The sequence below is a fragment of the Copadichromis virginalis genome, linkage group LG3 (assembly GCF_057382275.1).
Source record: "Copadichromis virginalis isolate Kocher_CV1m ecotype Utaka linkage group LG3, C_Virginalis_male_GT1.1, whole genome shotgun sequence".
Taxonomy (NCBI): domain Eukaryota; kingdom Metazoa; phylum Chordata; class Actinopteri; order Cichliformes; family Cichlidae; genus Copadichromis; species Copadichromis virginalis.
The window spans coordinates 64028501-64041147 of NC_140620.1; the positions used below are offsets into that span (position 1 = coordinate 64028501).

The 12647-nt window shown below is 44.2% G+C and overlaps 2 protein-coding genes across 2 annotated transcripts in view; both read left to right on the top strand.

The window, feature by feature from the left end:
* The window catches only part of LOC146716593 (uncharacterized), a 304253-nt gene that overhangs the window by 9409 nt on the left and 282197 nt on the right, over positions 1-12647 (top strand). The window lies entirely within an intron of this gene.
* On the top strand, positions 1030-3506 carry LOC146716594 (protein NLRC3-like). Its single transcript, XM_085452579.1, has 2 exons — positions 1030-2714; positions 3417-3506. The coding sequence occupies exons 1-2, from the start codon at positions 1099-1101 to the stop codon at positions 3478-3480; spliced, it is 1680 nt and encodes a 559-aa protein (XP_085308705.1). The 5' UTR covers positions 1030-1098; the 3' UTR covers positions 3481-3506.

Below are 12647 nucleotides of genomic sequence, written 5' to 3' on the forward strand. Positions count from 1 at the left end.
TGCTGTGATTGATCAACAGTCACAGAAATGTAGACTTGTAGTTATTACTGCAGTATGGTCACAGCAGATACTGATAAACATGTATTATGAGGATGGATGATCAAGTTTCTCACTCTCTCCTTTAAATCTCAGTTTTTTCTTCTTCACAGTTTATCTGTTAATTTATTAATGAATAACACTGAAAGAGTTTCTGTTATATTTCCCCTTGAACATCAGCTTATTAGGGCGGCATTAGGAAATAGCCCCCCTCCAAAGAATGAATAAATGAATGATGATAATAATAAAATGATTCAAAAGCAGAGCTCAGAGTGGTAGAATGGTCAAACATGGATCCACGGGTGGTTCAACTGCATTTGATGACGTGACTAAAGCAAATCTTTCAAATAATCCCACCATCAACGGGATGTTGTCTCCTTTACTACGGTTACTTTACTTGGTCACCGTGTGAATTTCTTTGAAATGAACCAAATTCTTTTATTTGTCGGTTGTTGCATATTTAACCTCTACAGTCAGGAAAGGAGGAGATGAGGCCTCAACAATGTTGGGTTGTAGCTGTGCTTCAGGTTAGAGTGAGTGTCCATGGAATAAATGTAAGTCAGTGAACTGGAAACATGACTGTGTTCAAACTTTGTTTCCTTTTTATAATGAGTCTAATCAAAGGTGGACAGAAGTATCTCCACTGTGACTTTTCTGTGTCACCATCAGAGCTTCTGCACAGTGTGGAGAAAGATCCAGAAGCAGAGCTGGACTGCAGACAGCCAGTCAGAGCAGCTGTGTACAAAGTAAGACTGAACATCTGTCTGCTGATGGACTCATTTCTGAAAACTGGACTTCTTGTGTTGTTCAGACATTGAAGAGTTTTCTTTCTCTTTAGTATCATTGTTTTTCTTTCTTTCAGCAGATGTTGGTCTGCAGGAGGTTTTAGATGAACATAAGATCAGTCTGAGGAGGAGATGTGAACGTGTGACTGAAGGAAGTGATGAAACAGGAAGTAGAACCCTCCTCAACAGGATCTACACTGAGCTCTACATCACAGAGGGACAGAGTGAAGAGGTTCATACCCAACATGAGGTGAGGCAGCTGGAGACAGCTTCCAAGATGGACGCCCTCCATGACGCTCCAATCAGGTGCCAGGACATCTTTAAAGCCTTACCTGACCAACAGAGACCCATCAGAGTGGTTCTGACCAACGGCGTGGCTGGTGTTGGAAAAACCTTCTCAGTGCAGAAGTTCACTCTGGACTGGGCAGAGGGCTTGGAGAACCAACATGTCAGTGTGGTGGTTCTGCTTTCATTCAGGGAGCTGAACCTGATCAGAGATGAGCAGTACAGTCTTCTGGAGCTGCTCCATGTTTTCCATCCAACATTACAGAAGGTCACAGCAGAGAAGCTGGCTGTCTCTCAGCTTTTGTTCATCTTTGACGGCCTGGATGAAAGCAGACTTTCATTGGATTTCACCAACAGGAAGCTGCTGTCTGATGTCACACAGAAGTCATCAGTCAGCCAGCTGCTGACAAACCTCATCCAGGGGAATCTGCTTCCCTCGGCTCTCGTCTGGATAACTTCCCGACCCGCAGCAGCCAATCAGATCCCTCCTACATGTGTTGACAGGCTAACAGAAGTACGAGGCTTCACTGATGCCCAGAAGGAGGAGTACTTCAGGAGGAGATTCAGTGATGAAGAGCTGTCCAGCAGAATCATCTCCCACATGAAGACATCCAGGAGCCTCCACATCATGTGTAGTATCCCAGTCTTCTGCTGGATCACTGCTACAGTTCTGGAGCACATGTTGACTACAGAGCAGAGAGGAGAGCTGCCCAAGACCCTGACTGACATGTACTCACACTTCCTGCTGGTTCAGACAAAGAGGAAGAAGAACAAGTACCATGAGGGACGTGAGACGAGTCCACAGGAGCTGACGGAGGCTGATAGGAAAGTTCTTCTGAAGCTGGGGAGGCTGGCGTTTGAACATCTGGAGAAAGGAAACATCATGTTCTACCAAGAAGACCTGGAGCAGTGTGGTCTGGATGTGACAGAGGCCTCGGTGTACTCAGGAGTTTGTACAGAGATCTTCAAAAGAGAGTGTGTGATCTTCCAGAAACCAGTCTACTGCTTTGTTCATCTGAGCATTCAGGAGTTTCTGGCTGCTGTCTACATGTTCCACTGTCACACCAACAGGAAGACAGAGGTGCTGAAGATGTTTCTAAAATCAGAATCTTTCACCAGTCTTTTTGATAAAAAATATCTCCAATCACTTGATGTATTTCTGAGCAGAGCCATGGAGAAATCCCTCCAGAGTAAAAATGGCCACCTGGACCTGTTTGTTCGCTTCCTTCATGGCCTCTGTCTGGAGTCCAACCAGAGACTCTTAGTAGGTCTGCTGGGTCAGACAGAGATCAGTCATGGAACCATCCAGAGAGTCATCAACAACCTGAAGAAGATGAACAGTGATGAAATCTCTCCTGACAGAAGCATCAACATCTTCCACTGTCTGATGGAGATGAACGACCTCTCAGTACATCAGGAGATCCAAGAGTTCCTGAAGTCAGAGAACAGATCAGAGAAGAAACTCTCTGAGATCCAGTGCTCAGCTCTGGCCTTCATGCTGCAGATGTCAGAGGAGGTTCTGGATGAGTTGGACCTGCAGAAGTACAAAACATCAGAGCAGGGACGACTGAGACTGATTCCAGCTGTGAGGAACTGCAGAAAGGCTGGGTGAGTCCAGATGTGATCATTAACATCATTGATCAGTGTAGGTTAGTAGTTTAATGTTGAAAATAAAATCAGATTGTAACCACAAAGTGTTTGTGTCCGTACGCTGCAACCTTCCACACCATTCCTTTATTGTACAGACTCAGCAGCAGCTCCATGGATCCCAAATCCAAGAGTGGAGAACAGATTTGAAGTGTGTCACATCCATGCAGTCACAGCTGTTTCCACCATGTTTCCACTGATATTAATCCTGTTCAATGACACGTTTCATATCAGTGAATATGTTCTTTAGGACGTCCACTGACATGTTTAAGTGTCCTGCTGGAAATCACTCAAATCATCCATGAAATCCATGAAAAATCCTTTTAGTGTTTCTAACTTCAGCCTCTGTCCTCTCTCTCTCTCCATCCTCCTCACTGCTTCTTTCACTGATAATCACACAAACATCGTATTCAGCTACAAAATAACACAATAATATCATCTGATGATCATTATTATAAGAGCAGGATCCATATTTGATATCAGAGTAACACACTGCTTGGTTATGTGCAGTCATCATCAGTGACTGTGGGTCAAACAGAAGCTCTCTGATTGGTTGCTGACCTTGGTCACCTGTCCACTCTCACCTGTTTGTGTTTGCTCTCTCTTTGCTGTCTCCATCCTCTCTCTCCTTTCTCTCCCTCTCTGTCTTTGTACGTCACTCAGGTCCAATGGAAACAGTGACCTTTACAAACCAATCAAAGACAAACTGATCCATGTCAGGTTATAACAATATTCAAAGTGAATACAGGCTGCTGCTGGACACAGACAGGTAACATCATTTTGACTTGCTGTCACCTGGATCTGGACTCATAAACACTGAAGCCCTGAACAGGAATACAAATCATTTTCTGCCAACTAGCGACACAGCAGCAGATAATGGCTCAGAAAGCTAAAATGAGCCAGTCATTCTGTGTTTAGTTCCCCTGAGATCAGATCTGATATCAGCAGCTCTGAGTTCATTCATCATTATTGTCCAGTGATGAGATTTCTGCTCCGTTTGGTAACAGTCAGCAGGTTTTTCCTCCGTGTGGACGTGAACAGTCGTACCTGACAGCAGGTAGCAAACAGAGATCATCTTTCCAGCTGGAACTCTTCACTGAGCTGAACTCATTCAAAATGTTCTGGAGTCAAAACAGGAAACAGTCCAAATGTGTGTCTTCACTCTGACTCTGGATCAGATCTCAGTGACAGACTGTGGACATTATGGAAGCCTAAATGTGACACCATCTTCCTCCTTCATCTGCAGATTAAAGCCAAACAAAGATTCTCATTAAAAGTCTGCAGGTCTGAGAGAGACTCAATCGTTGTGTCATGTCAAACACAGTAAGAGGAGCTGAAGCACAGATGTGAAGAGCAGATTCATCAGATTATGACCTCACTCTGTTTTGTCTTCATATACATTCAGTCTGTGTTTATAATGCAGATTTTCTGCTTTTATAATAACACATTTTATATTTTCTATCATCACAGACTGACTGAGTGTCTACTCTCAGAGTCTCACTGTGAAGTTGTGGCCTCAGCTCTGAAGTCCAACCCCTCCCATCTGACAGAGCTGGACATGACTTGGAACAACCTGCAGGATTCAGGTGTGAAGCTTCTGTGTGCTGGACTGGAGAGTCCAAACTGTCGACTGGAGACTCTGAGGTGAGTTCACTGACTGCGGCTGTTATTGTTTTTCTATATTTCAGGTCTTTGATGTTTGAAACTTTCTTTAGTTCCTAAATGTTCAGGATGTGTCTGAAGACAAATGTGAAGAAGTTTGAGTGCTTTCAGAGATGTTTGACAGGACAGTGTTTCAGCCTCCACAGGTTCATGTTGTGCTCCATCAGTCAGTGAAGATGAAGTTGGTGCTGATGAGGCTGTAGAGTGTGTGAGGGATGTGAATGAGGATGATGAAGATCTGATGATAGCAGATAAAAACAGGCTGCAGAGACTTTGAGCCATACAGGGCACACAGTGTGTGTACAGAACAGCTGAAATCATTATGGAGGTCTCACTGGGATATGGAAGCATCACAGTACAGCTTCAGTGAAGCATTAAAGTCTCTGATATGAGATGAGAAATGAAGCAGCCAGAGCTTTTTCATGAGTGGAAATCCACTGTGACTGTGAGCTGCTGCTACAGCCTCCAGATTAGCCAGCAGCTCATCCTGCTCAACATTTCCTCACCAACTTTAATGGAAGTGTGATGTTTTCAGCTGGAGTGATGGTCAGGGTGGCCTCCCTCTCCTCTTCTTCTCCTCTTCCTCTTTCCTTTGTAAAGCCACTTCTGCTGCTTTCATTCATTTGGAAGTCCTGTAGCTGAGTTTGGGAGAGACTAACAGCCTCGGCAGCAGAGGGGAGAAAGGCTGTAACTGTTGGGTCTGTGTTTCCACAAGCCCCGCTAATTCTAGAGACTTATTCATCATGAAGAAAACAAGACAGTCGATCGATCCATTACTTGCGCAAGGGAGGCCTCGTCTGTGTCCAGCACGACAATGACCCCAATGGTGGCCTCCTCGCGCTGTCTTTTATTGACAATCTTCAAACAATAGTTTACAAAGCATCTCCCCTTGCAACCCCCCTTTGGTTACATAGACAAGGCACTGTATGTAAGTGTGTGTGTGTGTGTGTGTGTGTGTGTGTGTGTGTGTGTGTGTGTGTGTGTGTGTGTGTGTGTGTGTTACCTCCTGCTGACCAAAGGGTCATAAACCCAGGAAGTTTACATCAAAAGAAACAGATCTTTCAGATAGGATGTATCTACAATAAAACCTCCCCCAGCACAGAGTGGCTGGAAAGGTGGTCAGGATCAAAGGAATGGCTTTGATCCTACTGCTTAAACTAAGACTGTACAAATTTAAGAAACACAATGGCAACATTCAACAATTAGACTTAACATTTCCCTCCTTTTTGTCATTGTTCTTAAATTTCAACTTATGCACCCTTTGTTTGGACAGTGTCAGTATAGATTTCATTCATACACAGTAAACTACATCCTATACATAAGCAAATCAGTATCAACAGTCCAAAAACAGGAATTAATTTTTTCAAAAGAAGATGCCACCAAGGACCAGACGGTAACCAAGCTATCCAGCCTTGTGGCGGATCTACTCCTGTCGTGCAATTCATTATGTATTTCTTCAAGTAAACAACTGAATGTCAAAGGTCAAACAAGAAGAATCATCATTCTCAAAAATCATATGTCACTACAATCCAACTGTATACAGACATAGGTATTTAAACGCATCAGTTGACTTTATTGTTTGTCCATATGGCTCTCAGCTAACTTCAAAGCTGCAGCCTGGTCAACACCCTTCTTTATGACTCCTATCAACCCCCCAAATCTTTTCACTGTAGGCATCCTGTGGGGGTTAGAGTCAACTGGTGAATTATCTGCATTTACAACTCTTCTCCTGTCCTGTTGTCACCACAGAAAAAGCTTTGTAAAGGAAATTGGATCAAGCTGTTTTGAACTTCTTGGCTCGAAACCTCAAGTGTTCATGATGTAATGTAGACAAAAGGCTTCTCTGTTTACATCCTTCTTGCAGAAGACAAAAGAATAGGTGATGTTGCCATGTTCCATGGTTGATCTCCAACTTGGGCTAATCCATTGTCCTTCATACACATAGGCAATTGGCCTGTTTCCAGTTCGTTTAGCTGTTCAATGTCCTGCAACAAGTCATATTCTTTGAGTCAGACGAGCAGGTCTGTCTCACCAGAGCAGTTCACCTTCCCAGCTACTGGTGAATCAACCTTCCATTCAGGTTCAGAGCAGTTGAAAAGTTGGCAGTGTTCCCGGATGTGTTGCTAAAGCAACCAGACAAACTGCCTCGCTCTCAGTGATGCTATAGGGCCACAGTCCAGAAGAATGTGTAGCCAGTGGCATCACAAGCATAACCATTGGTCTCATTCTTTATGTGAGCGGTTGTGTTCTTAAACTGCCACCAGTAGTTGTTGAAAACCCATGCTGGTACTGGGTGTGGTTTGCTCTGTTCCAGTGCGCTCCCTGTCATCCCACTCAGGGTCCACAGGCACAAGAAGATGCACAGCACATTCCCAGCCATTCTGATGAGTACCTGTGGCTCAGTTGGTTTCTTCACCGGATTGAGACGAGGGGCCCTGGAGGCTTTCCCCCCCTTTGTTCCCGGTCTTCCTGCCACTTACTCCAAGCTGGCCTGGATGTGTGTCACCTTCTTGCAGTGCGCTTGATATATCCAAGTGTTCCTTCCAGCAATCTTCACTGCTGTGGTCGTCGTCAGCAGCATCCGATATGGACCTTCCCACCATGGACTGGACCAGCACTTCCTCTCCATGGCCTTATCAACATCCAATCTCCAGACTTCAGACTCTGCTCCTGCGGAGAAACAGAATCATCTGGCAGATCATTTGTTCTCATGACTACTTTACTTTTAAACATTTTCAAGCATCTAATCTGCTAATATGCTCTCTCTTCTGCTTTTCTATCATCACTACAGAAGACTGGAACTCTAAATGCTCTAACATGTGTAATCTCAAAGAGTCAGACCATTCTCTGTTGGAGTAATCCTCATGTACTTATTCTATACAGTCTAACCATGTCCTGCCTGTCTTCCTAAATCTTAACTTTACTATTCCATTAGTTCTCTCTGCCTGCAAAAGTTTTTTTTTTTAAAAAGTATTTAATAATCCTAGAATGAGTATAACGACTGCTCATTTCCCTCCTGTTTGAGACATGGCAAAGCCAATGGCTCAAAATAGCAGCAGTCTTATACAAATTATCAGGCAGTACTGGTTTATCACACAGATAAAAAACATCATCCTGCAAGCTTGCTCCCTCTGTAAGTCACAACTGTTTTCCTGCTGTAGGTGAGTGGGCCTGCATGTCTGCTGATGCTGTACTGATAAAAGGTTAACACCATGTTTAACTACAGCTGCTTCTTTTGTGATCTTATCTGCAAAAACTTTCCCTAATGCAACTGGATCTTTCCCTCACATGTGTGCTGCACATTTACAAACGGCAATTCTACTGGTTAATAACACTGCCTCCAGCAGATTTTGCAAGAGTTTGGTGTGTTCTGCAGGTTTCCCTGTAGAGGTTGTCACACCTCGTCTCACTCACTGCACTACAAAGAAATGTACAGTAGCAAATGTATACTGCCTATCAGTGTATATTGTCTCTCTACAGCTTTACACACTTCCGTTAAAGCTAGCATCTCTGCTGCTCAAGCAAATATGAAACATGCTAGTTGTCCTACATAGATAACTCTCTCTCACTGTCTGCTACAGTAAAACGTGTTCTAGTCTGTCCCTCTGCTGTTGTAAAACTCAAACCATCAGCAAACCAAACCTTTCCCTCAACGAGTGGCACATCTATTAAGTCATCCCTCAGCTTACACTTCTTCTCCTCGCGCTCTCTACACTCATGAGAAGTGCCCTCCTCCGTTGGCAAAAAGGGTTGGACAGATTCAGAATTGTGCACCACTTTATGGTAATATGTGTGGTTGTGAGAGTAACATTAAAGACAAGTGTCTTGTAGGTGTCAGAAATGTAAGTTTAGTCTGCAGTAGTAGACATCTACCTCGTGTGGAACTAACAATGTCAAAAGGTGAAATAAACTATTGAAACATTGTACAGCTTAAACTGCTGCACATACTGATCTCACGCATGGAGGTAAAGCACGAGCAACTAGAGCTAATCTTTTAGGATAGTAAGTTACTGGCTTCACTTGTGGAAAAAGTGCTGTTAGTTATTTTACAGTCACCTGGCATTTGTGCTGTTCACAGAACCACAAGTCCATCGCTGGACCTCCTCTGCGCTGTCACTTTCTGGAGCTTGGCACGCTCCCTCAGGTTCCATTTTCCAACGCTGCTGAAGATTTAACCCTAGAACACTATCGCTATAAATAGTAACACGATCACTAATGCCGGGTGATTTTTACCCGATATAATATAACCAATGAAAAGTAATCAAATATATCAAAATATGACAACACATGACAAATTAGAGTGGTCTTCTTTTACTTTCAACTGTGCCATGTCTAACAAAATGAAAAATAAAACTCCTAAAACAAAATAATGACTCTGGAAAGCTGGTCTTTGGTCCACCCATTCCTGGGACATTTGAGACTTCCCTGGTGATGGCACAGGCTCCTCGACACGCAAACAGCTTAGTTGTCTTCCTTAACGTCAACGTCGAAACTCTTTCATCTTATTTAAGATTTGCTGTGCAAAGTCTCCTCGTGACGATCCTTTGGAAGACCAGTAACACAGCTCTCTGTGCTGAAGGTGATCTCCGATCCTCCTGAAAACTCTCTCCTGGCCTCAGCTTCCATCTTGTGGACGATCCTCTCAGTCACTCCTTCTCGTCATGGCACCTCACGATATCTACAAATTAAAAAATGACACTCCTCTCGCCACACGGCTTTCGCCATGTGTCAACTCCCCAATGAGACATGTACAAGAGTGTTGCACAGTCTCCCTAAAACAATCTCCAAGGTTTGTCCCTTGGAGCAGCTTCACTCCAAGCTGTAACCCTGTGTAAAAACATTAGTCAGCATTGAAATGTTCAGCTTGTTTAGCTCCCAGCTCCTGTATCCTAGAAGACAAAGTCTTAAAATTAAAACAACTTCACATTTGCAACCAACTATAGATCATAAGAGTAATAAAGTATTCAGCATCACAGAGACAAGTATCATTGCAGGTTTATTCTAAACTCATTAAACTCCTACTTTTCCCCATAATTTGTTCCAAATTATTTAACATCTCACCGTCATTCCACATTGTAATCAGTGACGTCCCTTAAGTTTGTTACTCACCATGAGCCCAACAGTGTGGTCAGATAATGGGCCCCGATGTAACTATTCTGTAACCACTGCACATCTGTTCAATTGTCACTCGTCTGTCTGTGCTGAATCCTTTACAAGCACTCTTAAAGAAAAACAACATTAGCCAAACACAAGGTTCATCCCGGTTGTCAGGTGTCGGCCATCCAGATTCCAGAGGAGCTGTGAAAAGTCATAAAGTTAACACTCGCTGTGGAAAAAGTAACAATGGTCTCATCACAGTATGTCTCACACTGCATTCATTTCTTCCCTGTAACATTCTCTCAAAAACACAGTGTAATTTCATCATCAACATATAGCCTGTAACTACAGTTCTCTTCATACAAAATCTCAGTAATCCTGTGGTAGAGAAACATCATTAAGTTGTGTCCTGCTGTAAACCACATGATCAAATCACATGATTAACCATCTGCTGTAAAGAGAAATGTAAATGTTAGCGCTGCGCAGGTGTGTACACACTTTCTCACAGTAATCTCTGTGAGCAACACAAGGTAGTGAATGACACACACATGGTAAATTCACAGACATAGAATTTAAACTAAAAAGGTTAAATTTTCAGAGTTCACATAGTCATGTGACCCAAGTTTCCTCCTGTGGTCTCCTTCTGCTCCTGCAACAGAGACACACACAGAGACACATCCACACCTTTGTCAGGTGGGGGTTGACTTCACACAATGGTGTTAAGTCAGTCAGTCTTGTCAGCTTTTGTCAGTCAGTCAGTTTCCCATTTATTTTAAAACTCTTACTCATTCACTCAGTGATTCCTTCTTTTGCTAATTGTGGAAATTATCGTCGCATCCGTTTCCACGCTCAGCAAAACAACGTCATTTCAAAAAGAAAAATAATTTAGACTGGATTTTCTCGCTGAATCCTTTTGGACAGGAACTTGTCTCAAATAAGTGGATTTCTCCTGAGCCCATTTTAATTTTGGAGAAGCTCACTTTGCAACAGTTTTCTCGACGACGCTTCGATTCTGATCGTGCTCAAACAGAGATCATCAAACAAAACTTTCAGTGCACCATGAAAGTAACAAAATAAAAGAAAGAAAATAAAGGAAATCAAAGGAAAGAAAGGCCTTGTTTAAGTCATGACACGTGTTCTTCATGCCAGGGGGATAAATCGTCACAACCCAATTGGCAGGCTCAACTTAAATAACAAAAGACAAATCAAACAGCCAGTTTAATCTCAAACATTCATCCAATCAGCCATACACACAACATACAGCTTAACCCTGTTGTCTTAGCACATAATAAGTTTTAGTTCTCATGTAACTAAATGTGTGCCATGGTAAAACTTCTTCACACACCAGAAACTCACAATCAGCTCACTCAGCTCACTCATTTAAGACCACTCATCTATGATGCAACCATCTGTCCTCCTATAATATTCAGTCCACTAGTCTATGTATCACTTTCATCTTACTAGTGACGTTTTTAACATCAACATGGCGGCGCGTGCACACGCAGCGGCTTCTCTCTCTCCCGAACAAACTACTTTTTCGTGTTTTTCGTCCTGTAAGTTGCAGTGTTTTTGTAAGTCTTTGTCGCGTCTATCTGTGTGCAAGCGAGGATATGCCCGAACACTTCTTCTCGACATCGGCAGAAACAAACTTTTTAAGTTAAACTCTGTGGACATCGAGAAGCTGAAAGATCTGGGTTTGCTCCGAAGGCCTACTCAATCACCGACCCCCACTCCTGCACTTCGCCCACAATGGATGCGCCTCAAGCGGTGTGAGAGGAAGCAGAAGAGGGGTAAGCGCGGTGGCATCCGAGCTAGGCTAGCGGCTAGCCCACACAAACCCGCCATCCCCTCTATCGTTCTGGCCAACGTACGCTCGCTAGAAAATAAACTGGACGACATCCGACTGCTACGTTCATCTCAAAGGAATGTAAAGGACTGCTGTGCTTTTGTGTTCACGGAAACATGGCTTAGCGACAGTGTCCCGGACCGCGCCATTCAGCTCGACCAGCTAACATGCTACCGTGCTGACAGAGTCATCGTCGCGGGAGGTAAGACCCGCGGGGGAGGACTTTGTGTTTACATCAATGACGCCTGGTGTCGCGATGCTGTTGCGGTCTGCAAACACTGCTCACCAGTGCTGGAGTTTATGGTTATTAAGTGCCGGCCATTCTATCTACCGAGGGAATATACAGCCATACTCCTGTGCGCTGTGTACATCCCTCCCTCCTCCAATGTCAACAACAGGAGCGAGGCACTGAATGAACTGTACCAGCACATCAGTGAGCAGCAGACAGCCCATCCTGATGCTTTTCTCATCCTGGCTGGGGATTTCAATCATGCAGACTTAAAGTGCGTTTTTCCAAAAATACAACAACACATAGACTTTCCAACAAGGGGAAATAACACACTGGACTTTGTTTACACCACCCAGAGAGGAGCTTACAAAGCTTTTCCCCTCCCCCACCTCGGCGCCTCAGACCACATCACTGTCATGCTAATGCCTGCTTACAGACCGCTCGTTAAAGCCACCAAACCGGTTCGTAAGCGGATACAAGTGTGGCCAGAAGGGTCTTCAGAGGCTTTACAGGACTGCTTTAACACCACAGACTGGAACATGTTTAAGCAGGCTGCCACCTACAACAACACCACTGACCTCCAGGAGTACGCAGAGACTGTTACAGCCTACATCAACAAGTGCATTGAGGATGTAACAGTCACGAAAACCATAACTGTCCGGGCCAATCAAAAACCATGGATGACAGGAGAGGTCTACAGGCTGCTGAAAGCTCGGAATGTTGCCTTCAGAGATGGAGACGAGGCAAGCCTGAGGACAGCTAGGGCCAACCTTTCCCGTGGCATCAGAGAGGCTAAGAGACAGTACTCCAAGAAAATATCCCATCACTTCAAAGACAGCAGAGACTCACGGAGCCTGTGGCGGGGCATTCAGACCATCACAGATTACAAGCCCCCACCACAGACTTGTGACAGTACTATCCCCCTGCTGAACGAGCTGAACACTTTCTTTGCTCGCTTTGAAGTCCGAAACAGCACCACTGCACAGAAGACCCCACCCCCTCCTGGTGACCAGGTGATGACTCTGTCACCGGACAGCGTGAGGAGATCCCTCAGCAGGAT

Excerpts from the sequence above, each read along its gene's own strand:
- LOC146716594 (XM_085452579.1), top strand. The coding sequence starts at position 1,099 with ATGGACGCCCTCCATGACGCTCCAATCAGGTGCCAGGACATCTTTAAA. Across the intron at positions 2,715-3,416 it reads AGGAACTGCAGAAAGGCTGG|GTCCAATGGAAACAGTGACC; the intron begins GTGAGTCCAGAT and ends TACGTCACTCAG.